Source organism: Suricata suricatta, chromosome 14 (genome assembly GCF_006229205.1).
Source record: "Suricata suricatta isolate VVHF042 chromosome 14, meerkat_22Aug2017_6uvM2_HiC, whole genome shotgun sequence".
NCBI lineage: Eukaryota > Metazoa > Chordata > Mammalia > Carnivora > Herpestidae > Suricata > Suricata suricatta.
The window spans coordinates 120,842-140,329 of record NC_043713.1 but is presented as its reverse complement, the minus strand read 5'-3'; the positions used below and the strand labels follow the sequence as shown (position 1 = coordinate 140,329).

Below are 19,488 nucleotides of genomic sequence, written 5' to 3'. Positions count from 1 at the left end.
GCCGCGACGGCCAATCCCCAGCCCTTCGCCCAGGAGCTTGGGACTGGATGGCGGTGATAGATATGCAGATGCTGACATTAAAATTGTAACTTTTCGTGTGCCCCCGCTGCCCCCGTCGACTGTGCCGGTGTCTGCAAGATTTCTACTAACATCTGGCTTTGGAACGTCAAAAAATTATAACTGCCAGTTCAAATATTGCGCAATTGTATAATCGTAGTTAAACGTTTTAAGTGTTTTTGCATTTGAGTGGAAGGCTTGCTGGAATGCGGTTAACGCTGGTTATAATCGAACAGAACGGGCAGCCCCGGCCTCTGCGGCCCGCGAGGAGCCGCGGTGGGAGCTGGTGCCGGTGGGCCGGGGCTCGCACGGGTCTGGCGGAGGCCGCGCACGGTTGGGGGGGGCGGGACCGCGTGTAAAAGTGGAGGTTGTGAGAAGTGCGGGCTCCGCTTTGGTCCGAGGTAAGTGATGTAGGTGTGATTGACTTAAAGCGATGGCTGGAGAGTTGGCGGTTTTACGAACGAACTTTGATACTTCGGTTGGAGCTGGGAATGCTGAACCTATGGTCTTTACGCGTGAAAGGGGAAGGGGTGCTGCTCTGGGAGACGGACAGGAGTGGGGGGACCCGTTGGCTTCTCTGATCGAGAGGCGGCAAGAACGTGAAGGTTGGATGTGGGCTTAGCAGTTGGTTGGTTATGAGAGACGAAGGCAGAGCTGCGGCAAGACTTTTACCTGGAGAGATCCTGGGACATCCTTTAGATTTGTACCGGGTGTGTGGTGTCCCCTTGGCGAGTGTACCCAGGTTTGCAGTGGCTTCTTGGTGAGTGCACCAGGTTTGCAGTGTCTTCTTGGTGAGTGCACCCAGGTTTGTGGTGTCCCCTTGGTGAGTGCACCCAGGTTTGCGGTGTCCCCTTGGTGAGTGCACCCAGGTTTGCGGTGTGTCCTTGGTGAGTGCACCAGGTTTGAGGTGTCCCCTTGGTGAGTGCACCCAGGTTTGCGGTGTCTTCTTGGTGAGTGCACCCAGGTTTGGTATGGGTGTAAGTTCCCAGGGTTCCTGCCATGCCCTCCTCTCGCTGGCACCCATCTGTTAGGGCAGATTACTTGTGGATTCAGGTTGGGATCCACCTGTGCAGGAACCCAGACCTTATGAATCTTGCTTTCATGTAGGGCATGAGTATTCCATATTTTTTAAGTTGCTTGAAAAAAAAGTCTTGTATTATGGTTGAGACATTTCAGAAGATTGAAGTTAGGCGATAGCAAACACAGTGCTTATGTTTGAGTGCTTTTCTTGTATTAACTCACTCATCCTCACAAAATGCTTCAGAAGTAGCTTGTACTCTCCCTGTTTTACACGTGGTCACCTGAAACCCTGGGATTAAGTAATTTGCCAGAGATTTTTTACAGTTTATAATCTGTGGAGCTGATTTGAACCCAGGAAGTACAGTTAAAGAATATATATACACCCCCCCCACATGTATTTAAATGTTTACATTGAGAGAGAGAACAGCAAGCAGGGGAGGGCTAGAGAGAGAGGGAGGGAGAGAGAATCTCAAGCAGGCTCTGCACAGTGAGCACAGAGCTGGACGCGAGTCTTAAACCCATGAACGTTGAGATCAGGACCTGAGCTGAAATCCAGTCAGAGACTTAACTGACTGAGCCCCCTCAGGCGCTCCCAATTTCAGAATCCTTGCTAGTGAGACCATTGTGTAGTGTGGCCTCTCATGTGAAATCATTTTTGGAACTTAGATTTCACAAGAACTCTAAATTTCTCTGGCTGAAAATATATCATCTGTTACCTGAATGACTAATTTTTGGAGTGTTATCTTTTCCAGAATGGAATGTTCTTAAATGATCACGGTACTAAAAAGCAACAAAAGAAACCTATAAATGCCCTTTTGGGGAATAGTATTTTCTTGTGCACATCAGTGGGAGTTTGGGTAGGTCCACGTGTACCACACGCCGACGTTAAAGGTAATTTTCCGTGAACGGAGATTGATAGATTCGTGCAGCCGCGTCCGTCTCCTGTTTCCTAACGGCGAAGGGTTTAATGTGCTTGTTTTGGGGGAACCACAGTAACAGTGGTACAGGACTGGGGGCACTTACATTTGAGAATAAAAGTTCTCCAGATTCTAGGAAGAAGACTGACAGTTCCTCGGTCCTATTCCCAAGCCTGAACAAGTAACTACAGAGCCTGTTGACCACCTGTCCGATCACTGACGGCCTCATTTCAGTACCCTCCTCCTCAGAACTTGTGTGCAGGGTCTCTCAGTTCGGGCTGAGAAGTCTACCAGACTTCTGTGAATTACTCTTGGTTATTTTCAAGTATGTTCAGGGAGCTGCTTGGAAATCATGTACATATCCCATTCCTGATCAGAGTTTCAATGTGTTTTTATCACCATGGACCTAAGTTTATGTTCTGGTGGGTTCTATTTTAATCACTGCTGCTGTATACCAGATCACCTCAGAATTTCATAGAATAAAGCATTTTACTAAAACCCAGTAATTCTTTGAGTCCAGAGTTCAGGCAGGAGCAGGGGAGGCAGCTTGTTTGATCCCCTATCTGGGAAGACTCTAAGGCTGGGGTGACTTGATAGCCGGGTGTCTAGAAACACATCTTCACTCACGTGTCTGGGGGCTGGTGGTGGAGCATTTCCGCGAGGGCTCCACGGGGGCTCGTTGGGCTTCCTCATGTGTGGTGTCTGGACACCAGGAGTGACGGTTCCCTGAGAGCAGGCGGAGTGTGTGGCATCTTGACGCTCTAGTTTGGACGTCACATGGCATTACTTAGGCCGTACTTCGTTGGCTGGGGCGGCCACAGGGATTCAGCCCAGGTTCCCTGGCATCTATGCCCCACTGACGAGGAGGATTGTCTGGATCATGTTTTAAAACAGCATGTGTGATGGGAGATACTGTTGCACTGACTTCTTTTGAGTCTTCTTTGACATGTCTCATCATTCTTTGAGCAACTTCCTTATTTTCTGGTACAGGACAGTCTTGGCTTATCTTGTCTTTTCCGTGCTCAAGCCTTAGAATCAGCCATTTCTCTAAGGAGTCCTGGTTCTTGGTTCATTTTAATGGAAAGTTCTATTTAGAAAGTAGGATTTGGGCCTTAGGAGTGCTCACTGCTACTGGAGTGTGAACTGCTTCTAGCTCCTTTTGTGACGAAGCTGTGGAATATATACACACACATTTACAACTGTACTCAGTTTTTATTTATGTATGTATTAGAAACAATAAGGTCACACCTGTACCTCCTATTCTGGTCAAGTGCCACAGGGTTTAGTTTAATTTTATGCCTTTTCAGAAATTTTAAAAATAGCTTTATGGAGGGGTGCCTGGGTCGGGCTCTCTCCTGTTAGTAAGGGCCTGCTTCAGATCCACTATCCCCGCCCCCCTCTCTGCCCCTCTATTTTCTCTCTCAAAAAAAAAAAAAAAAAGCTTTATAGAAATGTAATTTACATACCATACAATTCACCGGTTTAAAGTGAGTAATTCACTGGTGTCCAGCATATTCACAGAGTGGTGCAAACATCACCATGTTCGATTTTAGAACATTGTCATTACTCCTTAGGCATCCCCTTACAGTCCTCTTCAGCCCTGGGCAACTAGTATTCTACTTTCTGTCTCTGTAAATTTGTTCTGGACACTTGATAAGAACAGGATCCTATAACATGTGGTCCTACATGTCTGGCTTCTTTCACTTAGCATCATGTTCCTCAGGGGTAATCCACATCATGGCCTGTGTCAGTATTATTTTGTTTCATGGCCAAATATTTCATTGTATGGACATACCACGTTTTATTTATCCATTCATCAGTTGATGGACATGTGGGTTGTTTCCACTTTTGGCTGTTATAAAAACGCTGCTGTGAACATTTGTGAACAGGTTTTTGTTTGGATGCATGTTTTTAATTTCTCTTGAGTGGAATCGATGGTTCATATGATACCTATATATTTAATCTTTTGAGGAACTGCCAGGTGGTTTTCTAAACTGGCTATACCATTTTACATGATTACCAGCAGGTAAGAGAGATCCAGGTGCTCCACATCCTTTCCCACACTTTTTTAAATTTTTTAAAAAAATTCTAGCCATGTTAGTAGGTGGAAAGTTACATATTTCATTGTGGTTTTGGGTTTCATTTCCCACAGCTAATGTTGTTTAGCATCTTCTCATGTGCTTAATGGCTCTTTGCATATTATCTCCGGAGAAATATTCAGATCTTTTGTCCTTTTTAAGTTGGGTTATTTGTCTTTTAGTTATTGAGTTATGAGTTATTTTCTTTATATTTCTGGATATAAGTTCCTTCTCAGAAATATGATTTGCAAATGTTTCCTTCCATTTTTGTGAATTCTCTTTTTACTTTTTTTATGGTTTCCTTTGAGGTGTAAAAGTGTTTTATTTTGATGAAGTTGAACTCTTTCTTGAGTTGTTAGTAGTTTTTGGTGTCATATCTAAGGATCCATTGCCGAATCCAAGGTCATGAAGATTTATGTCTGTTTCTTTTGAGATTTAAAGTTGAAGCTCTTAACATGGAGGTGTCCGATCCATGTTTGAGTTGGTGTTTGGGTGTGGTGGGCAGACAGACTCCAGCTCCACTTTTTGGAGCGTGGATATGTAGGCGTTCTAGCATAATGTGTTGAAAATTACTCTGTTCTTCGCGTTTTACGAACTCTCTTCAAAATGTAGATGTAGATACAGATATTCAGTTTTGTTTTCTTTCTTTTTAAGGAAAAATTCAAAAATGTTTCAAATTCCTGTGGAAAATCTTGACAACATCAGGAAGGTGCGAAAAAAGGTGAAAGGCATTCTTGTGGATATTGGGCTTGACAGCTGCAAGGAGCTGCTGAAGGTGAGAGGCAGACGGAGGGGGGACAGCGGAGGGGGGACAGCGGGGGGGGTAGCGGGGGGACAGCGATGTGAGGGGCGTGAGGCGCGTGGGGGGGGGGCGATTCGACCGGGGAGTCTTTGAAGAATGGATAAGATTCTTTAAGATGGAAATTGCTAATAATTCAGATGACTGCTTGAGCGCATCATTAGTTCTTATTTATGGCTTTTTGACAAAGTGAGCTATTTTAAACTCTTCAGATTTTTAATGTCACTTTTAGGTGGGCCATTTTATTGTCATTAATTATCAAATATATTTGTTTTTGATCTTTGAAGAGAATATATTGAATTATTTGTTATTTTAGCAAAAGAAGATCCTAACTTAATATCCCACTGTTATTGGATTAATCACCAAATGGGGATTTGTACATGATGTGATAGGATTTTGTGATTTAATATACGCAGTCATAGCAAAAGTTTAAAAATTAAAGTCACAGTTACGTACGCTGATAAGTTGTGTTCTCATATAATTTTTTCCTTTCTTATAACTTGAGAATATATGGCTGGCATATATAATAAAGAAATAAATACTGTTAAATAAGGTTTGGTTTGTATCCATAAAGCTATTGGTAATTGTATGCATGTTTTATTCATAACTTAACAGGATATGACTGTGTCTACTTTGGATTCTTTTAAACTTGTGAACAATTTGATTCACAGTTGGCCTGGGAGGGATTCAGTTTCTTAATTTTCAAATCTCAGACTTTCAGCCAGATTGATTTATTTATTAAAAGTTGGTCTAATACTGAAAGACTAATAAATTACCGGGACCCTCATTATGGCCAGAACTGATTGTTGCTCTCAGGTAGACAAATGCTAATTTCTGAAGGGTCCCAGGTAGCTCTCTGTTCAGACATTGCTGTCTCAGAGAGCTCGTCCTTCTCCTGTGCTCTCCGTTGTGTTACCTGCTCTGTTTGCTTCAGACCTCTCTCAGTGCCGGACGTTGTTTATCTGTCTCCCCCGCTTGGATGTAAGAAGATAAGGACCCCTTGTTTCGTTAATTCACCGGAGTAATTGTGATCAGAATTGTGATCTGGTGCGTGCACAAACACAGACATACATATTTTTTTAGCAGATATTTTTTGAATGAATGAACAAAAGTAAAACTCCAAGTAGAGCAATACTTCTAATAACAGACTGTGATGGAAAGAAAGTCCATTTGGAAATATAAAGATGGGAGAGATACTGAAGTCGAAGCCTTGGGTAGATGCTGTTGCTCAGGAACAGTCTTAAAGTGAGAGAATTCTCAAGAGTTCTTTGCATCTCTGTTTATAAGTCATATTTTATGCATGGGGAAGAAAGCAAGGGTAATTATTTGGAGACAAGATTGAGAAGGCTGATAGTAGACATAGTTCATTGTTACTAGATAAGCCCTGTTTCAGTCTGTCCCTGCCCCCATTCCACTGGCTAACACTGTTTTGAAATTTTGTATATAGATAGATTTGCCTATTCTACAGTTTTATGTAAATGAAATTATATGTGCTTCTGTGAAAGATTCTTCTGTGTGGTGAGTACTCATTACATGGATGGGCTAGTTGCTGATGATCCTTTCTCCTAATGGTTGACACCTAGGCTATTCCTAGTTTTTGGTTATTATGAATAAGGTTCTTATGAATATTCTTGTAAAAGTATTTTGTGGACATCTGTGTGTGGGGTTATTTGTGGAGTTTTATAGGAAATGGCCAGACCTTTACCCAGTGCAGTTGTGTGATTCCACACTCATGTTAACTCATGTTTGCTGGTATTGAATAAAAAAAAAAAATTCAAAATAAAGTTTACAATAGCAGTAAGAATGTTCATTATGTTACCATGCAAAGTGATTGTTAGCCCTGTATTTTAAGCTTACTTACTTATTTTGAGAGAGAGAGGGAAGGAACCCCAACCAGGCTCTGCACTGTCTGCAGGAAGCCTGACGTGGGCCTGGAACTCACGAACTGCGAGATCATGACCTGAGCCACTCAGGCGCCTCACTTGGTTCTTTTTATATGTTAGATTGATTTGCAAACATTTTCTTAAGGATTTTTACATCTGATTTCATGAGTAATATGGTTTGTAGTTTTAATTTTTTATAATATCTTTATCTAGTTTTGGTGTCAGGGTAATGCAACTTGTGGAATGAATTGGGAATTGTTTCCTCCTCTTTAAGAACTTTGTGTAGAATTGATAATATTTCTTCTGTAAATGTTTAGTAGAACTCCCAAGGAAGCGATCTGGAGTTGGAGTCTTCTTTGTGGGAAAGATTTTAACCATGAATTCAGTTTCTTGACTATAGAGCAGGTTATCATCTCTCTCTCTCTCTCTCTCTCTCTCTCTCTCTCTCTTTTTGAGTGAGCTTAGGTAGTCCTTTTTTAAGGAATTTATCCATTTCAATGTATGTTGTCATATTTATTGACATAAAGTTGTTCATATAATTTCTTATATGTCGGAGCTGTAGTGGTCTTTGTTTTGTTAGTACTTAACACCATAAATTCCCCTTGAGAGCTTTGCTTTAGAAGTACCCTTCACGTTTGCTTTCCCGTGTTTCCACTTTCATTCAGTTTTAAAATACTGTCTAATTTTGTTCATGATTTCTTCTTTGATCCATGAATTAAAAGGGTGTTGTTTAATTTCTAGAATTTGGGCATTTTCTAGATTCTTTTATTACAGGTTTCTGTTAAATTTTGCTTTGGTTAGAGAACATACTTTTATAAGTATTTTAGTTCTTTTAAATTTATTGAGACAGGGCTCTGCACAAGCTCTGTCTTGTGAGTGTTTCCTGTGTGTTTGCTTGACTGGGTGGAGAGGTCCGCCGGCGTTAGTTCAGGTGGTCAGTGGTCGACTGTGTTCAGGCCTCTGTGTCCTTCCTGACTTGGGGGGATGTGTTGTACTACTCCTTTCAAGAAGAGGGGGTGTTGGCATCTCCAACTATGTATTTGGAATTAATTATTTCTCTTTTCAATTCCGTCGGTTCTTGTCTCATGTAGTTTAGGGTAAAGCACATGCATGTTTAGGGTTGCTTTGTTCTGCCAGTGAATCGGCCAGGCCCTGTTATAAAGTGACTTTCTGTCCATGTTAATATTCTTTTCTCTCCCTGAAATCTACTTTGTTTGATGGTAATGTGATGCCTACAGTTTTCTTTTGATTAGTGATAGCGTGACACATGTCTTTTTATCTGTTTACCCTTAACCTGTGTCTTTATATGTAAGGTGAAATATTTGGGGTGCCTGGGTGGCCTAGTCGGTTAAGCGTACAACTCTTGATTTTGGCTCACGGTTTGTGAGTTTGAGCCCCAAGTTGGCTTGTTGCCGACAGTGTGAAGTCTACTTGACATTCTCTGTCTCCTTCGGTCTCTGCCCCTCCCCCACTTGTTCTCTCTCAAAAATAGACATTTAAAAAAATGTTTAAAGTGAAATTTGTATAGATAGCATATAATTGGATCTTGTTTTTATTTACCCAGTCTGACAGTCTGTGCTCTTAATTTAAGTTTTAGACCAGAGTGGGCCAGCCCTGCCTTGCTACTTTGTGAATAAACTCTCCCGGGCCACAGCCGTGGGTGTAGCCAAAGGACTGACTGTGTGTGTGACCGGGGCACGGAGATCCTGCTGGTGTGAAATCCTGCTTGGCTGGCAAAGGCCGAAATGTTTATTCTCTGGCCTTTACTCTAGAAACAGTTTCCAGCTCTTGTTCTTTAATGTGGTTAATGATCTGGTTGGGTTTAAGCCTCCCATGTCTCTGTATCTTTTTACTTGTCTTTTTGGTGCTTCCTTTTTTATTCTTCCTCTGCTTTGTTTTGGATTCAGTATTTTTTTATGATCCCATTTTATCTCCCATTACTGGCTTATTAGCTATATGTTTTTGTTTACCTTTTTTAAAAAAGTTTATTTATTTTTGAGAGAGAGTGAGAGATGTTGAGCATGAGCACAAGCAGGGGGAGGGGCAGAGAGAGAGAGGGAATCCCAAGCAGGCTCCACAAACACGGAGCCCTATACGGGGCTTGAATCATGAACAGCTCATGACCTGAGCTGAAATCAAGAGTCTGATGCCTAACCACTGAGCCGCCGAAGCACCCCTGTGGGACCTTTCTAATAGAATACTGCTCCACATATAAGAACCTCGCAATGGGTGTCTGGCTGGCTCAGTTGGTAGAGTATGCTACTCTTGATTTAAGGATTATGAGTTCTAGTCCCACATGGGGTATAGAGATTACTTAATCAAAAATTAAAAGAAAAAATCAATGCTGTGCTTTTATTTCCTGTTCTAGCCTTTGTGTTATTGTTGTCATACATTTTGCTTGTATGTATGTTTTAAGCCTCAGAATACATAATTTCCAATTTTTATTTATTTATTTATTTTACATTTATATATTATTGCGAGACCATGCACAAATGGGGGAGGGGCAGAGAGAGGAGGAGACACAGAATCTGAAGCAGGCTCCAGGCTCTGAGCTGTCAGCACAGAGCCCAGCGCGGGGCCCAAACGCGTGAACCGCGAGATCATGACCTGAGCTGAAGTTGGTCGTTCACCCGACAGCCCCCCAGGGGCCCCCATTACTGTCAACTTAAATCTCTGTAATAATTTTCACTTTCTCCAGTCCTGAACTGACTTGGTGAGCAGTGTATCGGCATAGGCACACTTGAAGACAGTTATGATATTATGTGTTTGATGCATCTGCATCAGGATAATGCATGCTTACTAGAAAAGCAGCAGTATAAACTAGGAACGCTAGAAAATAGAGGTAATCATTTCTTTAGAAAATAAAAAATGCCGCATTTCTGCCATTCAGAGATTACCACTGTTGACATTGTATTGTTTAGCCCTCTCTTTCCTTGTGTGCACGTGTGTAAATACACACACATGTGAGTAGTCTTCACCACAGAGAGCTCTCATTGATCTTGCCTTTTTATTAGTTGCTTTTTCGGTTACCTGCATCTTTCTGTGCTATGAAATGTTTGTTTTCATATCCAGTACCTGATCCATATCCCGATTTTGGCCGTTTTTCTCCAGATACATTTGTGCTTGATTTGTTTGGCGCAGGACTCAGTGTGACCCCGTCGTGTCTGTTCGTCCGGTCTCACCGTCTCCTCCCTCCTCCTGTTGTGACACTGTACCCTTGTGCACACTGTTCCCCCCCCATGGCCGACTCTGGGGTCCTTGGTCAGGCGCACACTCGAGCCCCACCTGGTCTTCTCCCCAGAGCCCCCGGGTGCTTACCGCCGGCAGAAGGCCGCGTCTGCTCACAGATCTTCTCTTCTGTAAAAATTATTGATTGGGGGCGGGGCGCCTGGGCGGCTCAGTCCAGTAAGCGTCCGACTTGGGCTCAGGTCATGATCTCAGAGTTCATGAGTTTGAGCCCCATACACAGAGCCTGCTTTGGGTCCTCTGTCCCCTTCTCTCTGCCCCACCCCACTTGCACCCTCTGTCTCAAAATAAATAAACTTAAAAAAATTATTCATGGGAAATCTCACGTTTATTTCTTATAAAACTATAGTTTTTAACTAGAATTTAAAACTTTAATTTTTAGGGACCTCTGATTGGCTCAGTTGGTTAAGCGTCCGACTTGGGCTCAGGTCATGATCTTGCAGTTTGTGAGTTTGAGCCCCACTGCAGGGTCTCTGGACAGCTCGGAGCCTGGAGCTGCCTCAGATTCTGTGTCTCCTGCCTCTCAGCCCTTTCCCTGCTCGTCTTCTGTCTCGCAAAATTAATAAACATCAAAAATTTTTTTCAAAAGATCTTTAAAACTTTAATATTTAATTGGATTATTTCAGCCTTTTCCTCTGTTCTTGTGCTTTGGGGCTGTAGTTTGCTCACGGGCTACATTTTCATTTCACTTTCCCACTCATATTTCTTAGGTGCTAAGTAATCCCTTCAGGTTATTTATCTTCTGAAATTGCTTAATGATCTCTCTTTTTCTCCCTTTTTAAAAGGACCTCAAAGGCTTTGATCCGGGAGAGAAGTACTTTTTTAACACATCATGGGGAGATATTTCTCTCTGGGAGCCTTCTGGAAAGAAAGTGGTATGTATTTTTGTATTTGATTTTTATGTTTCCTCAGAAGTTGGGAGGCAGTTTAGCTTTGAGGAACGTCACACGTGTTGGGATTGCTGATGAATGAGGGTGAGGGGCAGAATGTACGCACTGAGGGAAAGAGAAGGAAAAAGTGAAATGCTTTCTAATATAGAACATTGATGCCTTGAGAGGTTTTTATATATGAAGTTGATAAAGTGATGTGAAACTATTATTTGTCCTTGATCATAAGATGCCACTCATGTAAGAAGGGCCTTGGAATTCTTTTTTTTTCCCCATAATATTTTATTGTCAAATTGTTTTCCATAACACCCAGTGCTAGAAGGGCCTTGGAATTCTAACTATTCTGAGTAAAAAGAAATGTCATGAAATTATGCATGATGAAGGTACATCCTGGTTTCAGAAATTTAAAATTTAAAGCTTAAAATTTTTAAATATGGATCTTTTAGTTGAGGAACATGATTTATAATAATTTGAGACCTCAAACCCAAGCAGATTCAAGCTAAATTCTCCTTATTTTTTTAATTAAAAATTTTTTATATTTATTTTATTATTGAGACAGAAACAGAGCATGAGCAGGGGAGGGGCAGAGAGAGAGGGAGACACAGAACCCGAAGACAGGCTCCAGACTCCGAGCTGTCAGCACAGAGCCTGATGCGGGGCTCGAACCCACAGACCGTGAGATCATGACCTGAGCCCAAGTCGGACGCTTAACTGTCTGAGCCCCCCAGGCGCCCCTAAATTCCCCTTATTAAAGTGTTTTCTTCTGGAAAACCTTTCCTGCCACCCAGCCACCCATGGCATTCGCACTTTCATCAGGATCAAGGTCAGCGTGCCCCAGACCGGCCCTGACCGGCCCCGCCTCCATTTCCCCTCCATGTTTGTTCCAGTCGCGTCGGCCTTGGTACTTTGGGCTTTTTTTTTCTTTAATAATTTTTTTAATGTTTATGTTTGAGAGAGACCAAGCACAAATGGGGAAGGGGCAGAGAGAGAGGGAGACACAGCTGAAGCAGGCTCTAGGCTCTGAGCTGTCAGCACAGAGCCCGATGCGGGGGCATGGACTCACAAACCATAAGGTCATGACCTGAGCCAAAGCAGACTCTTACTGACTGAGCCCCCAGTGCCCCAGCAGTGTCTTTTGTAGAGCAGAAGCTTTCTTACTTTGATGAAGTCCAGTTTATCAATTTTTTTATGGATTATGTTTATGTTTTCATATTTAAGAAATCTTTCCCTCCTCAATCCACAAAGATCTATTCAACACTAACAGATAGTAATGTGCAATTATTAGAAATTTCTGCTGGCTCTTTCATTGAGTGTAATTTTCATTGACTAGCTGGGTTTTCACTACACTATTTCATTAAGTATAAAACACATGATTTACAAAAATGAATTTTGGGGCTACTGGCTGCCTCATGCGATCATGCGACTCTTGATCTCAGGGTTTCATGTTTGAGCCCCACATTCGGTGTGAAGATTACTTAAACATAAAAAATTCTAGGGGCACCGGGGTGGCTGTCAGTGTAGTGTCCAACTCTTGGTTTTGGTCCAGGTTAGGGTTAGGGTTAGGGTTGTGGGATTGAGCTCTGTGTCAGGGTCCAAGCTGAGTGTGGATCCTGCTTGAGATTCCCTCTCTGTCTCTCTCTGCCCCTCCCCTGCTTGCACATATGCACATTCTCTCTCTCAAATAAAAAAATAAAAGATAAAAATAAAAAATTCTTAAAAAATTGTATTAGTCAAGTATAATTGACATAGAATGTTATGTTCATTTCAGATGTACAACAGCAATTCAACATCTCTATACATTTCTCAGTGCTCACTATGATAAGTGTAGTCACCATTACCATATGTTATTACAAAATTATTGACTATGTTCTAAGACACACAATTTTTTAATGAAACACTAATAAAAAAATAAAGCAATACTTAAAGTGCGTTGTACTGTTGAACTGTTAGTTGTAAGGTGTATCCAAATTTCTGAGATAGTGAAATATGGGGTTTTTTTAGTCTTTGGTCTCGGGTTGGCCATCGCCTTTGGTTTATTCTGCATGCCCTCAGAAATGCCAGAACCTGGGAGTTTGCTAATTGCTGCTGTTGAACATGTTTGGGTGATTTCTCTGACTTGTGCCAGGCGGGAAACCTGTATGAATAGGAGAGAGAGGGTGACAGAAGCTACAGAATGTGTGGGGGGCGTGAGAACACAGGCTTAGGAAGGGTGGGGTGATCTGCTGTGATCAAAGAAGCAGTGTCGCAGAGAGATCTCCCCCACAGCTGATGCTGGGACCTCTCGTGAAGGTCCGGGTCTCACCCTCCTCCACGGTGACAGGTGTTCTGTGGCTCAGCACCTGCAGGGTCTGCAGACTCACAAGACCAAAGGCGTATAGGTGTCAGACATTCACAAGCCGGCTGACTTTTGGATGTCAGAACACCGCATTGCTCAGTTGGCCAGCTCTTGTACACATGCCTGTTATTACGCCCCGAGCCTATTGGATTCCCGTACGTTTGCCCCAAAGAGAAATTCTGCGTGGTTGGTCTGCGTTCTGGCCTGGAACTTGTTCAGGATTATTGTGGCGCTTAGAGAACAGTCTCTTTCCTTACAACTTGCCGTACAGTGTATTGGACACTTGCGTGTTGTAAGCACTGTCCATTTGGCTCCTGCTTTCTCTAGGAGTGAGGGAAATAACAGTAATGACAGCCTAACAATTTGCATGTTAGGTTATTTGCAGGTAATTTCTAGAGGTTTTAGAATATGAAGTACAAATAACATTGGAACTATGAGAAGCGGGAGGAGAAAGCAGGAAACGAACTTTCTCTTGCGGAGACCTGAGTCCTTCTGCTGGAGTGAGGAGGCTGAGGTTTTCGTGGACGTCCTGGAAGGGGCCAGTGAGCGAGGCGCCTTGCGCCAGGTCCTGTGGGCACCGTCTGCAGCTGGGAGTCGCTGCTACGTTTTTGGATGTTTGAGGAAAGAAATGAATACTGTTGTGTGACATGAAAAGTCTGTGAAATTTGAACTAGTGTCTGGTTTTGTTGGCACCCAGCCGTGCTCACTGACGTACATGTTCTCTGCAGTGCTTTTGAGTTACAGTGGCTGCACCGTGTCGCTGGCTTAGAGGCAGTGTTTACTCTGGCCCCTTCAGAGACAGCGTGCCCTGGCTCAGAAAAACACCGTTCCCTGCGAGGGGGTAGTGTTGCATTTTCCAGCACGTTAAAAGAAAAAGAGTCGTATACTTGTGGACTGTAGAAGGAGTAGCATTTGGTATTTTTATTAAAATATGCTTGACTTTCCTTTTTTTTTTTAACAGAGGTATCGAACAAAGCCATACTGTTGTAGCCTCTGTAAATACTCTACAAAAGTACTTACTTCATTCAAAAATCATTTACATCGCTACCATGAAGACGAAATTGATCAAGAGCTGGTGACCCCCTGCCCAAACTGTGTATTTTCCTCCCAGCCCAAGGTTGTGGGAAGGCACTTCAGAATGTTCCATGCACCTGTCCGCAAAGTCCAGAACTACACAGTGAATATTTTAGGTGAAACAAAGTCTTCCAGGAGTGATGTGATCAGTTTTACATGTTTAAAGTGTAACTTTTCGAACACGTTGTACTACAGTATGAAGAAGCATGTGCTCGTAGCCCATTTTCACCACTTAATTAACTCTTACTTTGGCCTGCGAACCGAGGAGGCGGGTGAGCAGCCGAGAGCCGAGGAGGGCCTTTCTGCGGACAAGACGTCGCTGTCTGACAAGTACTATTGTAAGAAGTGCAGCGCCAATGCCAGCAGCCAGGATGCGTTAATGTATCATATTTTGACGTCGGATATACACAGGGATTTGGAAAATAAGCTTAGATCCGTGATCTCCGAACATATTAAGAAGCCCGGACTTCTGAAGCAGATGCACATCGCTCCGAAGCCAGCGGCACCCTTGGCCGTGCCCCCGGCCGGCGGCGCTCCGGGCATCGCAGCCACACCCCCCTGCTTTCGCCTCGCCTTGCCACAGAGCAGCCAAAGCCAGACCGTTGTGCCGCCCGGGCAGGGCGCAGTCCAGCCAGTGACTGTGGGCTCGGGCACTTCTGGAAGCCTCACCCACTCTCCGCCTGCCGTTGCCCAGTCCCGCGTGGCCCTGGTCTCCAGTCCTCTGCCGGTGGGCCAGAGCAGCCTCCCTCTGCCGCCTGCGGCGCCGCAGCCTGTCTTTCTTTCTCATGGAGTCCCGCTCAGCCAGTCAGCAAATCCTCCTGTGCTGCCCTTGAGTCAGCCAGTCGGACCTGTAAATAAGTCCGTTGCGGCCAGCGTCCTCCCCATCAACCAGACCGTCCGCCCGGGGGCCGTGCCCCTGCGCCAGCCGGTCGGGCCCATAAACAGACCCGCGGGGCCTGGAGTTCTCCCGGTCAATCCGTCTGTCACCCCTGGGGTTCTTCAGGCCGTCTCCCCAGGGGTGATTTCTGTGAGTCGGACAGTTCCGTCCGGGGTCCTGCCTGCAGGCCAGATGACCCCTGCTGGGGTCATCCCTTCGGGACAGACAGCAACTTCTGGGGTGCTTCCTGCGGGCCAGATGGTCCAGTCAGGGGTTCTCCCCATTGGCCAGACGGCCCCGTCGGGGGTTCTCCCCACTGGGCTGGCAGCCCCTTCACGGGTTCTGCCTGCGGGCCAGACCGTCCCGCTGAGGGTTCTGCCTGCGGGCCAGGTGGTGCCTCCAGGGCTCCTCTCTCCCAGCCAGACGGCCTCGTCAGGTGTCCTGCCTGTGAACCAGGGTATCAATTCCGGTGTTCTGCAGCTCAGCCAGCCTGTCATGTCGGGAGTGCTCCCTGTGGGCCAGCCAGTGAGGCCTGGCGTCCTGCAACTGAATCAGTCTGTGAGCACCAGCATCCTGCCTGCAAACCAGCCAGTGAGACCTGGCGCCTCTCAAAGCACCACTTTCCTCACGTCAGGCTCTATTCTCAGACAGCTGATACCTACAGGGAAGCAGGTGAATGGGATCCCGACGTACACGCTTGCGCCTGTGTCTGTCACTTTGCCTGTGCCTCCAGGAGGCGTTGCAACTGTCCCCCCACCCCAGGTGCCCATCCAGCTCCTGCAGTCGGGCACGGCTGCGCAGATGGCCAGCTCCATGGCCAGCATGCCCTCTCCTCCGGTGGTGGTAAATGCCACTCAGAATATGTTTGTTCAGGCCTCTCCATCTGTGGCAGAGGCCAGTCAGGCGCTCAAACAGGCAAAGCAGTGGAAAACCTGTCCAGTTTGCAATGAGCTCTTCCCTTCCAATGTCTACCAGGTTCATATGGAGGTGGCTCATAAGCATAGTGACTCCAAATCTGCTGAAAAACTGGAGCCTGAAAAGCTGGCAGCATGTGCACCGTTTCTAAAGTGGATGAGAGAGAAGACGGTTCGCTGTCTGTCTTGTAAGTGCTTGGTGTCGGAGGAGGAGCTCATCCATCACCTGCTGATGCACGGCCTGGGGTGCCTGTTCTGTCCGTGCACTTTCCACGACATCAAAGGCCTTGTGGAGCACAGTCGGACCATGCACCGAGGGAAGAAGAAGTTACCTGTGGATTACAGTAACAGAGGGTTTCAGTTGGATATCGATGCCAATGGCAGCCTGCTGTTCCCCCACCTGGACTTCATCACCATATTGCCCAAGGAGGAGCTGGGGGAGCGGGAGGTCTACCTGGCCATACTGGCGGGGATCCACTCCAAGTCACTGGTGCCCGTGTACATAAAGGTGAGGCCCCAGACCGAGGGCGCCTCCGGGAGCCCCAGCAGACCAGCACTGACCTGCCCTTTTTGTTTTGGCACCTTCGTGACGACCGAGGCGTACGAGCTGCACTTGAAGGAGAGGCACCACATCACGCCAACGGTCCATACGATTCTGAAGTCTCCTGCCTTCAAGTGCATCCACTGCTGTGGGGTCTACACCGGCAACATGACCCTGGCGGCCATTGCCATCCACCTGCTGCGCTGCAGGAGCGCCCCGAAGGACAGCAGCTCAGACCTCCAGGCGCAGCCTCGTCTCATCGAGAACAGCGAGCTGCTCCTCGTGAACGGGGAGGCGGTCCACGACCCCGGTTTTCCTGTCAAGAGGAAGCTGCCTGATGGCCCCTTGGGGACCGAAGACCAGAGGGATGTGGAGGAGCGGCCCCTTGTCATAAACACCGACGCAGCCCCTGCTCCTGAAAAGGTGACGAGTGCGGTGCCTTTTAAAAGACAAAAGAATGAAATCAGGACAGAGGGACCTCTGGTTAATGAAGATGCGCTTCAGATTTTAGCATTAAATCCTAAAAAATATGAAGACCGTTCTTATGAAGAAAAAAAGCAATTTCTTAGAGATTATTTCCACAAGAGACCATATCCTAGTAAAAAGGAAATAGAACTTCTTTCCTCACTCCTGTGGGTGTGGAAAATTGATGTGGCTTCATTTTTTGGAAAAAGAAGATATATTTGCATGAAAGCAATAAAAAATCACAAACCTTCTGTACTTTTAGGCTTTGATATGTCTGAACTTAAAAATGTTAAACACAGGTTGAACTTTGAGTATGAGCCACAAAACTTGTAAAAAACAAAATAGGAAATCTAAACTACTAGGTAATTAGTATTTTTTTCAATTGAGGTTTAAAAAATGTTATTTTCTTCACTGTATGTTGAACTAATCAATTTCAGTGGTCTTTATGCTGCTCTTTAGATTTATTTCAGGTGCTCAGAAAAACTTCTATATAAAAGAAGTGGATAGTTCTTTCAGATTGTTTCCTGCAGTTTGATTTTGTAACAATTATTATTAGTTCTTCCCTGTCATGTAAATTAAACCCTTGGATCTTCCATGCACGTCTTGTTTCCCAGTAGTGTCAGTGTTGTAGGCTGAAAGCTGAAATCTATGTGTTTGTGTTTTCATTTAAGGAAGTCTCAGCTTGTCTCAGCGTACTCGATTAACCGCATTGATCTCCCTCAGTTAGCTTCTCGCGTAGCAGCAAATGACAGTGTCAGTGCTGACAGAGTGAGTCCGCAGCCCTGTGTGTGGCCCCCGAAGGCCGCGCTGCGTTAGCTTACGCCGGTTTCTTCTTTGCAAGGTACTTGCTTACTAGATTATGATTTTGATTTACATTTCTTCAAGTTTGTCCTAGCAGCTGTCTTTTATTACAACTCATAGAAAACCAAATGTTTTCCTTTGTTAAAAATATACTGAACCTGAAGCCTGCTATTTAGCTCATTAAGAGTTATTTTCAAATAAAGCAGTTCTGTAGGTGCAGAAATCCTTTTCAGTATAGACTTCTCTTTTTGATACGGTGGTAAGTCATTTGCCCATTCAAAAGTAAGACAATAAATTTTTAGTGCCTTTAGAATAAATGCTGAACACACACACAGACCCTCCTTCTAACCTAACTGTTCATAAGTCAGTGAAAGGGAAGGACCACGTTGCTCAGGAATAAGATTTTTACCCCTGAGTGTGGATGCTGACTGGGTGTTCTGGGGACGGAGGGAAGGGAGCAGAGCAAGAGCTGCCTCCGTGCGGGCGCAGCGCGTCCCCTGCAGCAGCGCCCGGAGGTCGGCTCGGCTCGAGGTTTGCTCTGGGCTGAGGGGGCGGGGCGCTGCTGCAGGGCCACACCGCATTGCTGTCCTTTGGACAGGGGCGCCTCCAGGGTTTTGTCCGCACCGGAGCCAGCAGTGGAGACCAGCCAGTTTTGACCTTGAACCATATTCCTGGTGACACACAGCAGAGGCCCCGCCCAGCGTACTCAGAGGACACGACCGGTCTCTGGGAAGTAAGATAATGTCACTATATGGATTTAAAAAAATAGAATACTTGCATGTAATTGCTATAATGTGCATTTTTGAGGCAATTGTGAAACTGGTCTGTGATTGTTGATGTACGCTGTTGTAAATCCAAAAAGAGCTTGTTGAAGTTTATTTTTTTTTTAACCTATTGTTTCAGAGTGTCTATTTTGAATTAAAATTTGTTATACCACTGCAAACGGAAGTGTTTAATTCTTTTAACAGATGTGTCACTGTGATTCAGTAATCTAAATGTAGAAATAGATCCCACATTTATTTGCTAAAAAAACACTACTTGTCACTGTGAAAGTAAGTCAGTCAGGGTAACCCAGAAGAGCTAGTTACCAGTGTCCACACAGTAGTGCGGCTAGATCTTCTTGACACGTCTGCAATGTCTCCACCGTCAGAGTGGGTATTGGGCGGCATACTTGCCTGTACTGAGGCTGCGCTGGTGACCGCTGGTGTGGCAGAGGCCAGGCGTGGAGGTCATGTGGGGAAGGTCAGTGTGTGTGTGGGGGTCAGTCTCTCTCTCTCTCTCTCTCTGACCCTCCCCTGCTCACGCTGTCTCTGTCTCTCAAAAGTAAATAAAACACATTAAAAAAATAAAAGGGGGGGTGCCTGGGTGGCTCAGTTGGTTAAGCGTCCTGCTTTGGCTCAGGTCATGATCTCACGGTTCGTGGGTTCGAGACCCGTGGCAGGCTCTGTGCTGACAGCTAGCTCTGAGCCTGGAGTGAGTCTTTGGATTCTATGTCTCCCTCTCTCTCTGACCCCTGCTCACACCATCTCTCTCTCAAAAATAAATAAAACCATTAAATTTTTTTAAAAAAAGAAATCCTTAAATATATGTTTAG

At 44.9% G+C, this 19,488-nt stretch overlaps 1 protein-coding gene across 1 annotated transcript; it reads left to right on the top strand.

Annotated features, from left to right (window-relative positions):
* The first annotated feature begins 4,450 nt into the window (after positions 1-4,450).
* ADNP2 (ADNP homeobox 2) lies at positions 4,451-18,837 on the top strand. Its single transcript, XM_029922008.1, has 3 exons — positions 4,451-4,847; positions 10,786-10,875; positions 14,184-18,837. The coding sequence occupies exons 1-3, from the start codon at positions 4,740-4,742 to the stop codon at positions 17,424-17,426; spliced, it is 3,441 nt and encodes a 1,146-aa protein (XP_029777868.1). The 5' UTR covers positions 4,451-4,739; the 3' UTR covers positions 17,427-18,837.
* The last annotated feature ends 651 nt before the right edge of the window (positions 18,838-19,488 follow it).